The 22,692-nt window shown below is 38.9% G+C and overlaps 1 protein-coding gene across 20 annotated transcripts in view; it reads right to left on the reverse strand.

The window, feature by feature from the left end:
- bach2b (BTB and CNC homology 1, basic leucine zipper transcription factor 2b) overlaps positions 1-22,692 on the reverse strand; it is a 328,595-nt gene that overhangs the window by 215,605 nt on the left and 90,298 nt on the right. For all 20 annotated transcript variants that reach the window (XM_069887051.1, XM_069887050.1, XM_069887063.1 and 17 more), the window contains one exon: positions 2,517-2,625. In XM_069887051.1, coding sequence (XP_069743152.1) covers positions 2,517-2,625 — 109 coding nt within the window. The remainder of the gene's footprint in view (positions 1-2,516; positions 2,626-22,692) is intronic.

Raw genomic sequence — 22,692 nt, forward strand, 5'->3', positions numbered from 1 at the left:
TGACCTCCTAAACATGAAATAATCATGTTGATTTTGTTATCACTTTAGATGAGCACAAACTCACACCAGACAAAAGTCCACTGTTTTTTTTGGTGCGTGTGATAAGGGATGCCTGAATTTGTCATGTTTACTAGGTAGGTTCACCAAGTTCATCTATTCCATTCTGGGTTGATTCATTGCATTCCAAGAGTTTCCATCATCACTGAACCATTTAAATCCAGGTCACTTGACCCTCTCAAGGCTTTCCCATGTCTGCACATTAATAAATACATTTTAATTTCAAACCAAACCATATTGAGAAAATCATTATTTGATAATTTTGCTGACTTATTTTCAAGCAATTATGAAATTTTTTTCTACTCATGGACTGAAAACTAGCTTCCTTCTAAAATATCAACATTAGATATTTTGATAGTGTCATGGAAAAGTGAAGGAGATTCCTACATTCCATACACTCACTACCCTCTGTGTAAATAAAGTTACCTCATTGGTTCCTGTTAAATATCTCCCCCCTCCCCTCCACTCACTGTCTGAATTCTCTGTCCTCAATTACTAAATTAAAAAAAAATCCCTGTGGATAATTCACACAGAAGGCAAAATGTCAGATTCAGCCCTGATTTAATGGGCAAAAGTGACCTGTGGCTATGTTGCTCGTGTAACTGAGGAGCTTATGGCTAGCTTCAAAATCCCCATTAATAGTTCTGTTCAATGCTGAATATTGGTAAATTTCAAGGACATCAAATGTGAACTCAAAATAAGAATGCTGCACAAAAATAGATAAGAAATGTTAAACTAATGTTTGCCGCTTGTTGGAGCATCAGTGAGTGACATGGAGAAAATAATGATCATATCCATACTTAACTTTCAACTGGGTCAATGAATAAACGTGAACTGACCAGAATTTAACAAAGGCAATATTTAGGTTCTAAAAAAAAATCACTCGACCTCACTCCAACCCTTTTCTTGCAATCCTACTTGAAATTAATCTGATGGTTAAAACCTCAGCAACCTGCAGAATCTCTCATGTTCTGTACATCAGCATGCTTACATAATATCACACACCCTGCAAAACATTCATCATGACATGTTCATCTCATCGGTGTTGATCCATAGCTTTGTCACTTTTGGGCTGCATACTAACCTCCAGATTTTTGAGCTGCACATTCTTCCGTTGCCTAATTCACAAAACTTTGTCACACATCTTGATCTGCTTTTTTTAATCAACATCTCAGTTTCAAATACATGACTCGAGCACAGTATCTCAGCCCTCCTCACCCTTGTCAATGCATTTCTTATAGCCAATCTTTGCCCATATTTCAAGCTTAGCCCAACACGCAACTTTCTGCCCTGCCATCAATAACAATGCCTACAATTACCTAAGCTTGCACGACTTTTCGCACATACCCCGACTTTTCAGCCCAGAGATTTAAAACGGATCTCTTTTGAATGCATCTTCAATCACCACCCTTAAATACTTTCTTCAGATCTAACCCCAAACAGGAAGGGTCTTGGGATGCATTGTCATTCCCCAAACTTAAGCTGCGGAATTTGCCTGCTGAACTTGCTCAAGGCTAGACAACATTAATTCAATGACATCATTAATTTCAATGGAAACGAGAGCTGTGAAGAAAAATGACAAGCTGTAGGTAATTTACATGTTTTTAACTAATCATATGAACTTAAATATATTTCATTATTTTATATTGTTTTGTGTATATTAATTCTTTTATTTGTAATTATTTTTATTGTAATCTATTTTTAACAGTTTTTGAAAATAAATTTTTTGATAGCTTTTACAGGTGGGGTCATAGTTTAACAAACCAATGGTAAGTGAATCTTGAAGCTTGCCAGATAAAACCATGTGATGTTACCATCAGAACACTGTGCTGCACAGAATCATTTTGAATTTTCAAGACATGTTTCAATCAAGTACGATCTAGTAAGTCGGGAAGCAACAAGTAGCATGTTTTCGCCAATTAATTCTGAGCCAGAAAATTTTTAAAAACTGCAGATGCTGTTATCTTGACACAAAAACAGAACATGGTCATGCAGTACCTATAGAAAGAGAACAGTTAACATTTTGGGTCTAGTTTGTTTCAAATACTGGGCCAAACTATTTTAACAGCAAATTAGGGCAAGATATTTAGGCTACAACATGAAAATTACATCCCCAGTTTGTTGGTGATATGTGGTAAAAGATTATTTTTAAGTAGCCTTTCCATATAAATGCCACATTTGATTTCAATGTTTGCCTAGTGTTGCTAACAGGTCTTAAATGCCCTTCGATCCCATTTTCATCAGCAAAAAAGTTATTGGTCTTTCGGTTAATGTTGTAAAATTTACACATATTAGTTTATGTAAACACAAATGTTCCCTCTGAAGTAATGTAAAATGTTTATTTCTATAAATTGACATGATTAAATATTGTGTTTCAAGTCTCTATTCAATAGACAGAACATTAAGTGAAAATCCATACAAAACACCTTATTGTACATTTTCAGAAACAAATTACCTACCCCAAGGGTTGAATAGTCACTACATTCTGAGTGCATATTTAACAGTCCATCACTCCACCTCCACAGGGCCTTCACTCCAGCATAAAGATGACCTAATTCCAAACTTAGCCTGTAAAAAAAGAATTAAAAATTAACAATTAAGGAAAAGGCCACATTAGGTTGCCTGAATATATCTTAAACACATAAAGATAAACACCCTCACCAACCACATCCCCCCCCCCAATAATAAATGCTCCAATGAACTGAAGCATGTTTCAACAAAGTTTCAATGATTTAGTATTTCTCAACCTGTAGTCCACAGATCACTTGTGGTTCATGGGTCTGTTATTAGGCTGTCCATGGCTCCAGTGGTCCTTGACTGAGAGGCAGGCCGGGAGCAGCCAGATCCAGATGTAAATTTGGTCGATCAGAGAAAAGTTCTGAAACATTTTCCCACCAAATCAAAATAAAAATCCCAGTGGTCCAGGAAGGGGTTTGAGTTCACCAGCAAACCTCCACTACTGGTGATCGATGGGTTTGTTTAGATGGTTCATGTTAAGTGCTTAAGATGGTCTGTGGATGAAAACCACTGCTCTAGTTTATTCAGCACTTCAATGATTAACACTTCCAATCAATGTGTCATTAAATATGATCACGTGACCACTTTGCTTCAATTCAATTTAATATTTTCTTTTGTTTTCTGACACCTTTAGATTACAAACAATATATACCCTAAAGAACCAGCCATGGTTAATCTTTGAGCTGTGCTGATCAGGATTTCATAAACTTCAACAGCGCTATTTTCTAGTGAAGCTCAAAGCTGTGGAAAATAAAATCAAAGTGAGGAAATAGATAGAAAATTAGCTGAATAATGAGGAAAAACTGAGTGAAGAAATGTTTTTATTAACATCACACTTAATCAAATCTAATGGAACTGAATTCTGGAAGTACAACATAAAGGTAAAGGCAGAGGTTCCATTATTGCCATGCAATACTACATTTATAATGTAACATACATGAAATTCTTTGACTTTTGTCTACCGAAAGGCAGTCAGAGAGTCATCACTTTGTCCAGCGCCCCTTTCAGAAACCTACAGTGCTTGATGTTCCCAGGCGATCTCCCCTCCAAGTACTGAGCCTGCTTATCTTCTGAGATTAGACCATTTTAGATGTATTCAGGCTATTAGGTGGCAACATATGAACTAGCAAATCACATAGAACAAAAACCAAATTTCTTCCCCACTGACTATCACTCCAGTCACTCCTCCCCAGACAACAACCTGTTTCCCAGTTATATTGTTTAGGCATGGTGCAGAGCTAATACATTGTTCTTTCATCCTACATTTGAACCTGGCTTACAAGGATGCAAATCTTGCCGCTCCATAATGCTCCCATAATAATTGAAACTGCAAGGAGTCCAGATTAATACAAATTTACAAACTAAAGTGGAATCTCCTCCAAGATTATGGTTAGTGTTAGTGACTGAATCTAGATGACTTGGACATTTAAAAAAAATGCTTATATGGTTTTCTCTAAGGTTATTGTAAAGTCAATTCCTTCACCTTATTACACAAGACAAATTTACCCAGTGCACACCTTCAATTTTACTGTGAAAGTATACTTATCAGTCTCCCCATGGTTACCTTTCAGTATCCAACATCTCTAGCAATGAGGCTCCAATCACTCTCACTCCGCTATATTGGGCAGACAATGCTGTTTTGTACGCCTGACACCAGACTCTAAACAGACATTCTATTCCAGACTCTGTCAATGACCACCAAATGTACAAAGGAAAAGTTTAAGGATGTCTTTTCTCCTTGAAGAAATGCAGCATCCACACTGACTTCTGGAAATCTCTAGCGCATGATCACTGAAAGTGAAGGAGAATCATTCAAAATTACAATGAAAACCTTGAGCCCATATGTTTAGCAGTACAAATATGAAAAAGAGAGAGAAGACTGCTTCAAAAATTGTTCCCACCCACCCCATTAGGCATTTCCTGCTCCATCTCTTGAAGAATCTGCATTTCCCAGGTTGGCTTCATGAGCCACCTTCAAATCTACCAAACCAGAGTTAAAGCCAAATTAGCCTCAATCCCCAGAGAAGGCCCGGAGAAAAAATACAACTTGGTGCAAATCTAACAAAAGTCCTTTGAATGAAGCGCTTTAAAACATGCACAAGATCTTTTTCAACTTTTACTCAGAATCTTGTTAATCTAAGGTATGTTTTCAGGTCAAATATTTACTTTGGTACCAGCCCCTGTGGTACACATGACATTGAACTGATAAAAGTATGAATCTGCTGCATTCTTCCATCCTACTGCTGCAAAGCAAATTTTCTGCACTCCCCACACTGCCTGAGTATGTCTTTGTGTTCAAGATCTCACATGACTCAACAGATCGTCTGAGGAGATCAAGACAAGTTTGATGCCTTCCCAGGAAGGAACAGAAGAATTACTTTGTGAAAAGACCCGAAGCAAAGGCTTCTCGCTGGCTCAAATTACCCGCTTGTCAAGCTTGATAGATTTGGCTAAAAATAAAAGGAAACAGGCTGAGAAAGGCAGATGAATGAGCTCAGCAGTTCTTTAAATAGGCTGTACCACTGCTGTAGTCATAAGCAAGTGATTTCCAAATACAACCTCTCATGCTGTTCTTGTAAATAACAGAGGTTAAAACTAGGAGGGTTCAGCTATGGGAGTGAAGAAGCTATGCTCCAAACTTTCAGTCTGCTTGTTCTAAGAAAATAAATGTTAAAATATCTTAAATTAATGAAAAAAAAACACACTGAATGACATTATTTTGTCGCATTACAATCACAAATCAGTGGACTCCCTTTATTTACAGAAGCATATGCTGTAGATTTGGCCTTTATAGAAGCCATGAAGGTGTTTCAGAATCATGTAGACAAAAAGGAGAGTGCAGATGCTAGAATCAGAAGCTAAACACACTCTACTGGAGGAACTCAGCAGGTATAATTAACTGGTCTGGCCTACAACACTAACCATTCTTTTTCTCCCCCTAAACCTGCTTGATATGCTGAGTTCCTCAATCATATCTCCACTTCTCACAAACAGACAAAAATGTTAGCTGCAATTATTCCAACTGCAAACCTTACCTCACCTCATCTGCAACCCTACACATTTTTGGTGTTAATTACTCAGAGAGACAAGGTTCTTTTCTAATAACAGCTCATGGAAAACAAAGAGAAAAACTGCTATACGAAGAGAATGAGTTCACAGACACTAGCATGTCTAAATTGATGCAAAGCACTGCACCGCTTCTGTACATAAAAGTATATTTAGATATTCTTGCAATGTTAGTAACAGCAGAACAAAACCGCTCCTTTTACACTGGGTGAGCTGTGAGGTGAAGAAAGACTTGTTTGCTGGCCATTACCTGTGGTTCTCATTGGCACACCCGGCCGACAGCTGTGAAACTGAAGGAAGTCCCAAACTTGAACAAGCACTGTTGTGTCAGAGTATATAGATATGTTTTGGGGAGATAAATCGGCAAAGGTTTGTTAGAGAAGGTTACGCACAAACACTTTAAAACAGATCTTATTTAAAATACTGGAGCTCTGCCATGGTAGACGTATCGGCACCAGAGCAGTTGCAAGACCTTTGAAGAGTGCTCAAGAGACTTCACTAATGGATTATTGTTTGTCAAAGGCAACAGAATGCTGGAGCCACTGCTCTCTGGAAGAGAGCTTGCTGTTGTAGGAGGGTCATGTGGTTTTGCAAGCAGAGAAAAAAGGGCTTTCTCTCTGAGAGAGGGGAGGGGAAGAGAGAGAGAGGGAGATAGAGAGAGAGAAACAGAGATCATTTGTATAGTGTTACAGCCAGCAGAAGTAGCTAGGACTGGAACAGGACAAGCTGGCAAGCTTGTGGACAGTCCTTTTGTAAGACAGCCTGGTCAAAGCCCTTGTGGTTCATTCAAGAGGAGAGGATTGGCTATTTAATGTTTCACTTGGAATAAAAAAAAACAAAGGAAATCTGTGGTGATCTGATAGAAAGATGTTATCATCTGGAGGACCTTGAGAGAGCAAGTTTCGTCAGCAAGACACTGAGGTAACTGATGGAAGTACATCAGTTGTGGATGACCTAGAACAACAAATATCTCTCTCTGATATATCTATTGCTGCTGGATTTTGGGGTCCTCTGGGCTTGTAATACTGTAAAATATGAAAGGAGATGATAGGATGTCACTCCTTTTTACTTTGATCACTAAGAAGTATTTATATGTAGTTCTCATGATCAGATTTTTAGTTTGATAAATATTTCTCAACTTTTGATTTTTATTTTAATAAATTTTAAATGTCCTTCAACATTAGAAACTTCCAAAAACTTTCAAGATCAAATATCTTTCACTACTGGTAAATGTCCGTTTTTTTTTGGGCGGGGGTGGTTTGCAGGTCTCCTCCCTGCACAGCCGAGACAATGTCTTTTCCCAACCCAGGTGCTGGATGCTATGAGGTGGAGAACCAGTAAGATATTCTCTCCACTTTTAACACAGGAAAATGTGGTGTGAGACAACTACTTGATTGATTTTAAGGAGAAGGTTTTGAACAGCAGGAAATTCACTGTTATCATATGATATACAGTACTTTGCATTTTGCAAGGAAAGAGTGGAGAAGGATATGCTCTCATTGTTGCAAGCAATAATTCCATGACCACATTCTTTCTGAAAGCTTCTTCCTCCTCTTCTTCTTATTGGTTTCTTGGTATCAATAACAACTTAGTGAAACATGGAAGTCTGCAGATGCTGTGATTGTTGTAAAAACACACCAAAATGTTGAAAGAATTCAGCTGGTCTTTCAGTGTCCATAAAAGACAAATATACATTGCCGACATTTCGAGCCTGCTCTTCAATTTGCTCTCATTCCAATTCTTTTGGTAGTGAGGTGACAAATAAGACCAAAGTGGAAATCCTAGATTCGGCCACAAATGGATCAGGAGGTGATTGACAGGTGGGTACTTTGGAGTGTAACACTAGGCTTCAGAAAGAATCTAGCTTCTCAATATCACCCTGAATGTTCTTTCCTTATTCTGACAGGTTACTGACTTGGCATCCAGAGGAGCCTGCATTTGTTTTGACTGCAATCAAATGGTTTTAAAAATCACAGTTTCCCTTCTTGTTGATTGTGATTTAATCCCCTCATCCATTGATCCAGATGTCCTATCTTGAATGCTGCCATTTTTATCTCACAACTTCAATATCACCCATTCTGACTCCTATGGGTTTAATTTTTGCATGGGTTACTTTTAATTATGGCATATTGTTTTGTTTATATATCGTAATACTGGAACATAGAAAATAACACAATATTCTGTTAATATCACACAAGGATGATGAAATTTTGATACTTTCATGATTTCAATCAATTGGAGACTAGTTACTTGCAAGCAGATTCTGGGTCTATTGTTGGATAAGTAGGATGCTTGCAATACTCTCTAATCAATAACATGAGATGAAATTTACAGATAATGACAGTTTTGCTTTATCACATGCAAACTTCACTCTAAATCTACCTTTAAAATGCCACTGAATTACCCTTAAGAGTTGTTACTGACCCAATCTTTCCTGAAGACATTACTTCAACATATAATCAACCTACAGACACAATAGGTAGATAATTAGATAGGTAAATATCTAGGTAGGTAGTTTGGTGGTTTGTCAGATAGGTAGTTAGAAAGACAGACATACAATCAGACAGGCTGCCAGATAGATATACAGATAAAAAGCTATGGAGAAAGGCAGACATTAACCATATTTCTATTTTCTTCCATTATCTCCCTCCATATGGGTTTTTGATAATAAAATGGTCCTCTCCCCCTCTATATTTCCAACTGTTCATCTACACTAAGTTCTGCAAGAAAAATACCATCAGAGATATTTAATGTCAAAAACAATTCAAATGAATTGCTAAATTTGACAAGTTGCCAGCATCACTTTAGCTAAAGATCCCACAACAGAACTACTGAAGCATTTTATATCCCATTGCCAATAAGTATATACTTATCAAAGACCACACGGGGTACCTTAATGTATGAATTTGTAGTTTATAACAGTAACAGCATGGAGCATTACAATTAAATACTGGAAATACTTGTCTCTACAACTTCAGGATTGTGCAAATTCCAAGGTAGATTTTTCAGGGAGATTGGTTTAAAGAATTAAATACAATAGCCTAGCTCTCAACTAGAAAATAATAAATCTGAAAGCAAATGTTTTTGCTGATCTCCAAGAAAGAGAGTTTATAGGCTTCTGAACCACATTGTAGCAAACATTAGTATACATTTATTTTGCAAATTTGAATCAGAAAACAGTGTGCAGGGTAGAGCCAGTAGTGGAATGCCCTCTCATAATAACCATGACGTACTATTATGTGCTCCAAATTTCCTTTCCATTTTAGTGGGACTGTCACTTTAAGAGTTAACATATCAAGCTGAAAACTCTGCAAGGTTTGGAGATGACTGTGGCTGACAACAGACTGATACAGCTTGTACCCATTTCATTACTTCTGAAGAGAATCAAGGAAGTGTTCCAGGGAGACAGGTGCAGAGTCATGTGACTAACATAATTAAAGAAACAAAATATTGTTTGATCAGGGGCCATTTTAAAGAAGCAGCAGGTCTGAAGGATCACTGTGCTGGAGTTGTCTGGTGTAGTAATGGACAATTTGTCTGTTTCTCCCTGTTAACAGAATTTTGATTCCCACCGTGGCCCAAGGAAAGGTCATTTTTGGAGGAGAATTAGTGTATTACACTGTGACCAATGAAAAGATCATTTTTGAAGGGGAATTGTTAAATCCCATCATTGCTAAAGGAAAGGTCCTTTTGAAGGGAATTGTTGAAACCCACTGTGATTAAAGAAAATGTCACTTTGACTGACCCATATTTGGGTTTCTGGAAGCAGAGGAATCACTGTATTTGAACCATGACCCGTGATGGTCACTTTGGACTGACCCCTGTCTGGGTTCTGGAAGTATTATGAAAGTCTATCATTTTCAGTTCCCCTAGGAAAGGAAAACGGGAGTTATAGCCACCACTCGTCTGAAAAGACATTCACTCTGGAAGCAATTTGTCAAGGTTTTGTGAGTTTTCTGCAGTCTGTCACTCGGTCTCACCCACCTCATTCATAAACACTTCTCTGCCTCAGCTTGAGTCTTCATATCAACACTGGATTTCTAAGACTGACTGGAATCACTTTCCAGAATTGTGCCTAACGTGTAATGGTTTAGGTATTCCCACCCCCCCACCCCCCACACATACATACACATATTTGAGGGTTGTTTCAATAAGTTAGATAAGGTGTTATATTATTGGTAATTAATAAATTAAAATATTATTTAAAAAATAACAGTCCTTGGAATGTTCTATTGCTGTTGTTTGAGATGAAACAAATTATACCACACATCTTACCCACATGGATGCACAATGAAAGTGTCCATCCTAAAATGATCAAATTTAACTTCCTGCTCATGTTCAAGAATGTGAGGAAAGGGGATTCAGCCCACAGTGCTGTAACTCACTCACTCTGCAGCCAAATATACAGCTGTCTTATTTTACTCTACCATTTCACTTTATGATTTTTATATTTAGTTTAGAAATGTCTTCAATTAAATTTGAGTGAAAAATATTGCATCGATTTTCTCAATATCTGGAATACTTATGAATGCCCATCTGTAATTCACTCCTGACCTTAGCATATTTTCAGACTGTAAAACTGAATGTTCCAAAATCATCGATCTTCTTCTTTCTTTGGCTTGGCTTCGCGGACGAAGATTTATGGAGGGGTAATGTCCATGTCAGCTGCAGGCTTGTTTGTGGCTGACAAGTCCGAAGCGGGACAGGCAGACACGGTTGCAGCGGTTGCAAGGGAAAATTGGTTGGTTGGGGTTGGATGTTGGGTTTTTCCAGTGAGGTGGGCTCTGCGGTCTTCTTCAAAGGAGGTTACTGCCCGCCAAACTGTGAGGCGCCAAGATGCACGGATTGAGGCGATATCAGCCCACTGGCGGTGGTCAATGTGGCAGGCACCAAGAGATTACTTTAGGCAGTCCTTCTACCTCTTCTTTGGTGCACCTCTGTCTCAGTGGCCAGTGGAGAGCTCGCCATATAACGCGATCTTGGGAAGGCGATGGTCCTCCATTCTGGAGACGTGACCTACCCAGCGCATTTGGATCTTCAGCAGCGTGGATTCGATGCTGCCGGCCTCTGCCATCTCGAGTACTTCGATGTTGAAGATGAAGTCGCTCCAATGAATATTGAGGATGGAGCGGAGACAACGCTGGTGGAAGTGTTTAGAAGCTGTAGGTGATGCCGGTAGATGACCCATGATTCGGAGCCAAACAGGCTTGTGGGTATGACAACGGCTCTGTATACGCTAATCTTTGTGAGGTTTTTCAGTTGGTTGTTTTTCCAGACTCTTTTGTGTAGTCTTCCAAAGGCGCTATTTGCCTTGGCGAGTCTGTTGTCTATCTCGTTGTCGATCCTTGCATCCGATGAAATGGTGCAGCCGAGATAGGTAAACTGGTTGACCGTTTTGAGTTTTGTGTGCCCGATGGAGATGTGGGGGGGCTGGTAGTCATGGTGGGGAGCTGGCTGATGGAGGACCTCAGTTTTCTTCAGGCTGAGTTCCAGGCCAAACATTTTGGCAGTTTCCGCAAAACAGGACGTGAAGCGCTGAAGAGCTGGCTCTGACTGGGCAACTAAAGCAGCATCATCTGCAAAGAGTAGTTCACGGACAAGTTGCTCTTGTGTCTTGGTGTGAACTTGCAGGCACCTCAGATTGAAGAGACTGCCATCCGTGCGGTACCGGATATAAACAGCGTCTTCATTGTTGAGGTCTTTCATGGCTTGTTTCAGCATCATGCTGAAGAAGATTGAAAAGAGGGTTGGTGCGAGAACGCAGCCTTGCTTCACGCCATTGTTAATGGAGAAGGGTTCAGAGAGCTCATTGCTGTATCTGACCCGACCTTGTTGGTTATCCAACTTGGTTATCCAACTGCACAAAATCATCGATAATATACCAGATATTATACCAGGATACAGGTATACCCTGCTTTATGAAACTAGAGCATTCCCTCGGAATCTTTCGTAAGCCAAAATGGCATAAAGCCAAGAAGCGACGTTGGTAGTAGGGAAGGTGCTAGAATCGGTTATTAAAGATGCATTTGCAGTACATTTGGAAAGTAGTGGTATCATCGCACAGAGTCAACATGGTTTTGTGAAGGGGAAATCATGTCTCACGAATCTAATAGAGTTTTTTCTGGATGTAACCAGTAGAGTGGATAGGGGAGAACCAGTAGATGTTGTATATCTGGACTTTAGTAAGGCGTTTGATAAGGTTCCTCACAGAAGCCTAGTGTATAAACTTAAAGAGCACTGTATAGGAGGTATGGTATTAGGGTGGATAGAGAATTGGTTGAGGGACAGGAAGCAAAGAGCAGGAATAAATGGGTTCTTTTCAGAATGGCAGCCAGTGACTAGTGGGGAACCGCAGGGCTCAGTGCTGGGGCCGCAGTTGTTCACGATATATATCAACAACTTGTATGTGGGAATAGATAGCAGTATCTTGAAATTTGTAGATTCTACTAAGTTGGGTGGCAGGGTTAGCTGTGTGGAGGATGCTAGGAGAGTGCAAGGTGATTTGGACAAGTTAGGCAAGTGGGCCAGGATGTGGCAGATGCAGTATAATGTGGATAAATGTGAGGTTATTCACTTTGGAGGTAAGAACAGGAAAGAAGATTATTATTTAAATGGTATCTGTTTAGGAAAAGGGGAGATGCAGCGAGACTTGGGTGTAGCTGTGCATCAGACGTTGAAAGTGGGTGTGCAGGTGCAGCAGGCAGTGAGGAGGGCGAATAGTATGTTGGCATTCATAGCAAGAGGATTTGAGTCCAGGAGTAGGGAGATCCTGCTACAGCTGTACAGGGCCTTGGTGAGACCACACCTGGAGTACTGCGTGGAGTTTTGGTCGCCTTATCTGAGGAAGGACAACCTCGCCATGGAGGGGGTCCAGAGAAGGTTCACTAGACTGATACCGGCAGTGGAGGGACTCGCATATGAAGAAAGGTTGGATAGACTAGGCTTGTATTCTCTGGAATTTAGAAGATTGAGGGGGGATCTTATAGAAACATAAAATTCTTAAGGGCTTAGACAGACTTGATGCAGGAAGGTTGTTTCCAATACTGGGAAAAACCAGAACCTGGGGCCATAGTTTAAGGATAAAGGGGAAGTTTTTTTAGGACTGAGATGAGGAAAAATTTCTTCTCTCAGAGAGTAGCAAATGTGTGGAATTCTTTGCCACAGGAGGTAGTTGAAGCTGGTTCCCTGTCAATATTTATGTGTAAGTTAGATTTGGTCCTTGTGACCAAAGGGATTAGGGGGTATGGGGAGAAGGCAGGAACTGGGTACTGATCAGCCATGATCATAATGAATGGCAGTGTAGGCTTGAAGGGCCAAATGGCCTACTGTTTTCTATGATTACTATTGATTTCTATTAGAAAAATTTAATGCATTCCCAGACTCCCAAAAACATACCAAATCATAACAAATAAAATCTAAAATAACACTAACATTTATTAAAAGCAGGAATGATATGATAAAAACACAGCCTATAAAGTAGAAATAATGTATGTGCAATGTGGTTAGGCTGAGTCTTCGGATGTTGGGGTGGTGGGAGGTACAGAAGACTGAGATGGAAGAGAAAGAGGAAGAGCTGCTCATAGTGCATGCGTCGCAGCCTCTCTATCGGCTCTCTGCTTTCGTAAAAGCGAAAATCCTTTCATAAAAGCAATCACATGGGTTTCTTCGTAAAAGCAAATTTATGTAAAGTGAGTATTCATAAAGCAGGGTATACCTGTAATTATTTTCCTCTTTTCTATTCAAACTTTGTTACTTTCAAGCATGGTGCCAAACCCTGCACATTGTTATAGAGATGGAGTATAACTTCTGCCAACTTGCTTGGCAATGTTTTCAACGTTTTGTTTGACCTGTTTCAATATTGGCCACATCAAATTTAATTTTTGCATTCATATTGACTTCTCAATCTTGTGATGTTAGATTTTCTTCATCCTGTAACTGTCCATCCCATTCTTCACCATTATCCAAAAGACTGACTGATACATATTCTTTTTACCTAGTCGCATAACTTATCTAAATACATCCGCATCCTCTATTTCTGCAGCTCCCCGTCCCCTCTCACTTTGTGATATGGTCATGACAATACATTCGGATTCTAATTCCATTTATACCATATCTAAAACCATTTTAATGTTCATTATTAGTTCCAACTATCAAATGATTTATGTAAATAGGAAACATGCAAGGATTAATTTCTACAATACACCGCATCACTCACAAGTAAATCCGAGTTCCAATTATTTAATTATTCATCATATATCAACATTGGTGTCAGAAGGACTCAGTGATTACAATTTTGTTTCCCTTTAGGTGATTGTGGATTCAGAGATTTTAAGCACATGTCGGCTGACTTTTTGATGGATTTTTGAGGGTCTCCAACATCGCTAAAGATGGTATTTTTCCATGATATGTTAAACAATGCCACATCTCCCCTATCATATGGCTGTGAAAGACTCCAAGTGTGATTTCAGTGGTCTTTTTGTTGTTATCCTTCAATCAACAGTAAAAAAAAATCATTCACTGTTTCTGGGACCTTATTTTGTGCAATTTAACTTCACTATATGTCATTGGTTGTGAAACACTTTGGTACATTTTGGCATTGTAGGAAGTACCATATAAATGCACACCTTACTTTCTCAGTACCCATGAGAAATGGTTTACTGACCTTGTCAAAAAAAACCATTTTAAAAACTTGAAAATAAGTGCATTGGATTTCCCGTTGCCTTACTTGTCGTACCTTCAAGTGGAGTTTCATTAAGTTGTCAAACAGAATATTTACCTTCCTGGTCCTTGATAACTATTGTCCTAAACAATTCCAACTATTTCTTAAAGGCAATCTTAACTGAATTGTTTAAATCCTAACATGATTGCAAGGAGTTTGAATTCAAGCCATTAAATACAGCTTTAGGTGAATAAATAAATATTTAGGTGACACAGCAGTTGGCACTACTGCCTCACAGCTTCAGTGACCTGAATTCAATCCTGATCTCAGGGATGTGTCTGGATTTCCACACTCTTTTTTTGACTGTATCAGATATTCTGTTTTCCTCTCACATTCCAATGGCACTTTGATTTTTTTTTTGTCTGTTTTAAATGATCGCTTAGTATGGGTAAGTAGTAAAAGAACTAAAGGGGAATAAGTAGACATGTGAGAGAGAATGGGTTGCAGGACTGCAAAGAGAAGGAGAATGAGACTCATGAGATTGCACTTTTGGGAACTTGCATGGACCTAAATTCAGTTTTGTACTAACCAAATAAGAAAATGATGCCAGTTATAGTTCACAGAGTTAATCAAGAAAATCTGCAAATGCTGGCGTCGAGTGCAATGCTCAAACATGCTGGAAAGATTCAGCAGATCACACAGCATCCCACAGATGCTGCAAGACTTGCTGAGTTTCTCCAGCACATTTGTATAATGTGGTTAAAGTTCATAATGGCAGAATGTTTGGGAAAAATGCACCTGAGTGTGACCCTTCATTGAACGCATGTAAATAAGTAAGAAATAACTTCCAATTCTTATCCAATTATTGAACATTTTGAACACAAAGAATTAAAAGAAACTCAGCTGGGAGTGAAATGCTTTGTACCTGTATTTTGTGATTCAGAAAGGTGTGGGCCAGGATGTTTAAATGTATATGTTCATTGATGTGATCAATGCATAAGCATGTGCAAGTACAAGAGCCCAGGAGTTAAACAGCTTAAAGAAACTATGAAACTTTGAACCTTTTCATTTTCGTCTTTACGGTGACAATTCAGGTAAGGTCACTTTAAAATTTGAACAATGTTACTCACCATGAAAAACAGTATCTGCTCTAGATCAATACACAATTGTGAGATAATTATAAGAATTTTGAACAAAAAGTATTTTTAAAATGAATTCACTTCCTACCTATTAAACTATTAATGTCACACTAAAACAGGCAAAGTTTGCTTTACTTGTGGTGAGTGAGGATGGGAAGCATGTAAAAGAGAAGTTGGAATCAAAGGCATTGACACTAGTTAGTGCAGGACTCACTAATCTTCACTGTTCGATCCTTCACAAACACGCAGCATAACACCTCATGCAATAAAAGGAAGAGAAGGGAATGAAAAACATTGAAGGTTGGATCCATCTGTGTGGGATTGTGGGGAGAGGGGGGCGTGGGTGGCAGCAAACTTCTTGCATGAACTTTGGATATTAATGGGAAAGGAACATTAAAGAATATAATAAACTGTGATATCAGTGCATACGTTTTCTTAGTTAGCAACGGCATAATCCTGGTGGCAGAACGATTTTGACTTGTAATTCTTGAAATTTAATTAAATAAAAGCAGGTTTATTTATTTAAATATTGATATTGTTAATTATTAATTTTTAAAAATCAGAATGCAGGTCATACTGGTGTTTTAGCCTCTACCCTACTTTACACATTTTTAGGAACACATTCTTCCTGAAAACTACTCAGCACCTTCCCACAAACTGATTTCTATCAATCTGATTGAAAACTTCTTAATTTGCAAACTACACAGAAATCAGAGTGAAAAAATCTTATTGCACAGTTCAGATTTCAAATTCAGACTTCACATTTATTGTCAGAGTACATACACGACATCACATACAACCCTGAGATACTTTTTTCCTGCGGGCGAGGCAGAATCACCACTAATTGGTTGTGCAAAAAAAATTGTACAGTGTATATATTTAAACAAATAAAGAACTGTAAATGTAAATGTAAATGTAAAAAAAACCTGTAATACAGAGAGAACAAAAAGAAAATCAATAAAGTGCACGAGAGCCCTTAAATGAGTCTGATTGAGTTTGTTGTTGAGGAGTTTGATGGAGGAGGGGTAGCAGCTGTTCCTGAAACTGGTGATGTGAGTCTTGTGGCATCTATACCTCTTTCCTGATGGCAGCAGCGAGAGCAGAGGATGTGATGATTGCTGCTGCTCTCCGACAGCAGTGTTCCCTGCAGATGTTCTCAATAGTGGGGAGGGTTTTACCTATAATGTCCTGGGCTGTGTCCATTACCTTTTGGAGGGTTTTCTGCTCAGGAGTATTGGTGTTCCCAAATCAGACCATGATGCAGCCAGTCAGCATACTTTCCACCACAACTCTGTAAAAATTTTCCTGGGATTCTGGAGTCATATCAAACCTCGTAATAACTGAAAAGTTGGCAAAGCAAAGCTTGAAACTTGAATACAGTAAGCTTTTATAAAATGGGTGATTAGTCCAACATTGAAGTGAATAGCTCAGTCCAGGATCAGGAAGGGAGAAAAGAGTCTGATTATGGGAACAGAGAGAGATAACTGACAGTGGGAATGAAAAGATCAGTGTGACAGTGGGAGGGAGAGGCCAGTTTGACCAAGTATGGATAGAAGTTATAATGTTGGAGAAAGCCAAACATGCTAAGTATGACTGCAGGCATTGCCATCCATTGCTGATTGAACTGTTGATATACACACATGTGCATAAGTCATATAGAAATTTACATTGAACCCCATAACTGGCCACAAGTTCCTTCAAGAATTTCCAAGATAATCTGTTTATACATTAGATTTTACAGTAATTTCTACAACAGCTTTATATTTTTGCATGCATAACCAATCTTAACTCAGAACCTGTTTCAATATCTCTCATATCTAATCACTTAAATTAACATTTATTTGTGAGAAAATTATACAGTCATTTCTTATCTTTTGTGATTGCTGTTCTGTTTGAATATCTGAACAACTATTATTATTATAACTATGTGGGCATCCTTTCTATTTATGAATTACTTCAATGGAGTAAAGCTATAAAATAGCTATCAGTACACAGGTTTTTAACAGGTCGTGAAAGTTGTGACCTAACATGGGCTGTGCCAGTGGTTCTCAACCTTTTTTCCCCACTCTCATACCACCTTAAGTAATCCCTTACTAACCACAAAGTGCCCATGGCATCCTATGCCAAAGGTGCTTTGAGGTTAGTAAGGGATTATTTAAGGTGGTTCGTGAATGGGGGAAAAAAATAAGGTCGAGAACCACTGGGCTATGCATTCACTCTAAAATGCTCTCTATTGGAGCCAGAGTTGTTCAGTATGGAACAGGCCCTTCAGCCAAACTCATCCATGCCAACCAAATTGGCATGCTGTGTTAGTCCTATCAATCCACATCCTTCTAAACCAGTAGTTCTTCCACTCACATACCACCATATGTAATTCCTTACTAACCATCGAACACCTTTCCCTGTAACTCAGTTCTTCAAGTCCTTGGAATGTTCTTGTAAATCTCCTCTGCACACAATGCTCCATATTTGGCCTCACTAATGTGTTATACAACTTCAACATAACATCTTAACTCCTATACACAATACTTTGATTTATGAAGGACAATGTGCCAAAGCCTCTCTTTACAACTCAATCTACCCGTGATGTCAATTTCTGGGAATTGTGCATCAATATTCCCAGATCCCTCTGTTCTATCCCACTCCTCAGAGCCCTACCATTTACCATGTATGTCCTTTCTTAGTCTGTCTTTCCAAAATGCAATACCTCACACTCTGCATTAAATTCCATTTGCCATTTTTCAGCCCATTTTTCCAGCTGGTCGAGATCCCTCTGCAAGCTTTGAAAAACTTCTTCACTGTCCACAACACCTCCAATATTTGTGTCATCTGCAAACTTGCTGATCCAATTTACCACATCATCATTCAGATCATTGATATAGATGACAAACAATAATGATCCCGGCTCCATCCTTGAGGCACACCAGTCTGAAAAGTAATCATCCACCTTATCCTGTCAAGCCATGGTCAAATCCAGTTCACTACTTCACCATGAATACCTAATGCCTGAACCTTCATGACTAACCCCACATTTGGGACCTTGCCAAAGGCCTTACTAAAATCCATGTGGACGGCATCCACAACCTTTCTTTCATCAACTTTCCTGGTAACCGTTCTGAAAAACTCTAATAAATTGGTTATACACAACCTATCACACACAAAGCCATGTTGACTATCCCTAATCATTTTCTGGCTATCTACATAATGTATATCCGATCTCTTAGAACACATTCCAATAATTTACCTACTACTGACTTCAGGCTCACCGGTCTATAATTTCCCTGATTTTTTTTTTGAGAGCTTTATTTTTAAACGGAACAAAATGATCTACCTTCCAATCCTCTGGCAACTCACCCATGCTCAAGACATGTTAAACATACCTGACAGGGCCCCTGCAATTTCTACTCTAGTCTCCCTCAAAGTCCGAGGGAATACCTTGTCAGGCACTGGGGATTTATCCATCCTTATTTGCCTTAGGGCAGCAAGAATCTCTTCTTAAATCTGTATAGGTTCCACAACCTCACTGCTTGTTTGCCTCATTTTCATAGACACTGTGACAGTTTCCTGTGTAAACACATTATTTTTAACCCAAGCCTCATGAAAGGACCAATGAATATTGATTCTTGCACTAAATTTAAATGATTGAATTTGAATTTCAAATGTGATGGGAGCAGGTTTGAATACCAGTGAACATTTTTTCATGCCAGTTTATTCCAGAAACTATATTAAAGCATTATTTTTACATTTCCTTACAAATTAGACATTTGAAATACTATCACAAAAGACATGAATCAAATTTAGCTCTGCTATTTTAAAAGAACATTGCAGTTATGAAATTTGATGTATTTTTTAGTGCTGATTGAATACCAGAAAGATGAGAAAATGGGCAAAACTCAATGATTCCATGCTGGATATAATATAATCAGCAAGGGACGGAAGAAATATATTTTCTGTTAAGGATAGGAAGAAGCCTGCTCACAACACCAAGAAGGTACAACTGGAGATTGCCACAAAGAGTAAGCGGCAGGATTGTGGCTTCAATGCTCCAAGCTGTTTAACGTGCTCAGCTAGTATGGAAATGTAGCCACTGAGGCATGTGCGCAGCATTCTAACATACTCAACTTGCCCTCATTGGTCCAACCCAGAAGATCACTCTTAACACTAACATTCAATGTCTCAAGTTCCATCATTTGAGTCACCATGTTTATGGAAACTGGTCACTTTTATTAGATGTTCTCCATCAATCTTTTTAACATATATCATTAATCTCACCACCACATCTCTTTGTCCTTTTCTTGGAAAGCATAAAACTTGAGAGCTCATGGTTCCGTTAGTTTGCAACTAATCTTTGAAGAGCAAATGGTTACGCAAATAACAGGTCTGTTGAGATACATGGGCTTCCATTGCAGAGGCGATGGAGACCTCATACCTATTATGTACAGAACTATATCCTATCCAGACATATTAGTCCATGTCTTCATCTGGATATGGTCAGAGCCAGTGAAAATGTGCATATACATACTGATTTCCATATATTCTTATTTTGACTCATGTTTAATCTCTCACTTTATACCTGCCACTTGATGTGCAGCAAGAGGATGATATTTACTCTCTTCTTGAAGGGATCACTCATCATGAACTCGTGTACCATTTCAGAGTGAGAGGTTCACTGTGCAGTAGCTTCAGCTTCAGTGGATCTGATTAAAAAGTGGTCTAACTATTACAACTGATGGCAGTCACAGAAAGCAATGAAAAATCCGCAGAGGGTGCAGGAATGCAAAAGCTCTACTCAGCAGGAAATAATTACAGTAATTCAAGGCCTATTGAGGAAAAGGATGTACTTTAGAAACTGCAGCAAGGGCTCCAAGTGGGTTATGGTCCCTTCTTGCATTTTCCAAGACTTGTCTTGATGATTTTGTCCATAAAAAAAGTGGATTCCTCCTATTACATCAAACATAACTACATGAGTACACCCAGATTAGATCTGGTAAAAGTATATTAAATTATAAGATACATAGAGAGGGTAGAGAGTCAGAATATTTTTCCCCCAGAGAAAAATCGTGAAACACTAGAGAAAATCCATTTAAGATGAGAAGTGTGGCATAGCTTTTTTTTTTACACTGAGAGTGGTAGGTATCTGGAATGGGCTCCCAGGGGCAGTGGTGCAAGCAGACATGATAGTAGCATTTAAAAGGATTCTAGGTAGACACATGATTACCCAGGGAATAAAGGGGTATAGATCTTGTGCAGGCAGAAGAGAGTTAGTTTTATTTGATATAATGTTTGGCCCAGATATTATGAGCCCAAAGGGCCTGCTCCTGTGCTGTACTGCACAGTATTACTGTACTGTTCTAGGTCTTCATTAAAGTATGCACAATATGGATGCTACTTTTAATAGGATGTGTGATGTCCCAGCCACAGCCTTTCACAAGAATACAAAAAAATAGGACACAAGTAGGCAACCTACTCTAACATTCAATCTAATCATGAGCTTAACTCCTCTTCTGTGCCAGTTCCATATAACCCTCAATTTTCCAATCATTCCAAAATTCATCTCCATTAATCCAGCCTCCATAATCTTTAGAAAGTCACCATCCTCTGTGAATAGCAATTCCTATGCCTGCCCCCATTGTGTTCTCCATTGTGTCCTCTCAGGTAATATTTAAATAAAATCATCCCTTTCTTTTTCCAAACTCCAAGGAATGCAGATTTAACTTTTTTTTCCATTTGTGATAGGATTACCTTCTTATCCCAAGAATTATCACCTCCAGTGCTGGTATATCTTTCCTTAAATAAGGAAACCAAAACTGTACATTACCCAATTCAACTCCCTAATAGTCTGTGGCACCGAGCTGAGAAAGTCATTCCTAGCAAGATAATCCTGGAGGGCCATGAGAGGTGACTAGGATCAAAGTCACTTACAAATCAGTTTCACCTCACCTGATGCCTCATACAGAATGCTGCCTTGGGTCCCAGTGATAAGGTTTGTTCCAGGACAGGTACAGCTTGAGCAATCTCTGTGGAAGCCCTGATGACATTATAAAGATGTGCTGAAACCACTTAAGCCACTGAAGTGGGGATTGTCATTTGTTTTTTAATAGCATGTCTAATTGTCCTTTGAAGAAGACGAGTTAAAATTGTTTTGTGCACCAGGGAATGCATGAGATTATTAGAACAGTGGTTATGAGCTATAAGTTTCAATTTGTTTGATTTGTATAAAAATTACTTGTTATTTCCTCTTTCTGATCTGGAATATTTTTGGTTAGTAAGTTGCAAGTGGCCTTTTAATGAACATGGAATGGTGAGATATGGTCTGCCAATGAGCAATGGGGGAAAGTAGAGAATGTATGATTGTTTGATAAATGGTTCTGTGTTTGAAGAAGAGTGGCAAAAGATAGGGGGTTTCACATCTGGAAATCAGATGGGTGAATGGCTTAAACCCAAGTAAATTTCAGCATGAAGAAAGCAACTGAGATTCCTTGGCAGAAAAGTGAAACACTCCTTTTGAATTTCCTTCATCTGCCTTGCCAATCCTCAGATGCTCAAAAATTCATCCATTCTTTCTGGGATGTGCCTCCAATCTACACTGCTATATACTTCATGCAGAATGTAATGGAACACCAGCATTTTAGAGATGCTGGTTGATTCTTCAAACCATCAGAATGGCATCTTTAGCACAAGAACAGCTTATCCAGTGAAATTTCTTGTTGACAAAACAGACTGTACCACTCCTGGATTTGATTGGTTGGGTGTCCCATAAGTGACAAATAATAAGACCTGACTTTTGCTTCACATTTTTCATCTGATAATTCTGCTTGCAGAGTGGATTGCTGCAAAACAAAGACATGATAGCATCATGCCTTAAGGTCCATGAGGATTCTGTACGATCTGTGAGTGCATCAAGCATCATATGCATGCAGTCAATTGCACCCTGTTCCTGCATAGACAGTCAAAACTGGAAACTTGCATGAGTCCTCATTCTGACTGCCTCACCCTAGACAGAGTGAGGACAGTCCTCATTCAGCTGCCCTTATGCATTTGCTGCCCTTATGCATTTGCGCCAATGATACTGCAGAATCCTGAGAATCTCCAGCAGAGCCCTGAAGCAAAGAAGGATGATGATCACTCTGACAGACTTCAGTAAAGCACAGAAATAATTTTCAGCCAAAGTTGTCACCCAGAAAGGGCATTTCTGAGTTTCTTTGGATCTTAGGAAAGCCTGTCAAGAATTTCACTTCAACAAGCTCATGCCTC

The sequence above is a fragment of the Narcine bancroftii genome, chromosome 6 (genome assembly GCF_036971445.1).
Source record: "Narcine bancroftii isolate sNarBan1 chromosome 6, sNarBan1.hap1, whole genome shotgun sequence".
Lineage (NCBI taxonomy): Eukaryota > Metazoa > Chordata > Chondrichthyes > Torpediniformes > Narcinidae > Narcine > Narcine bancroftii.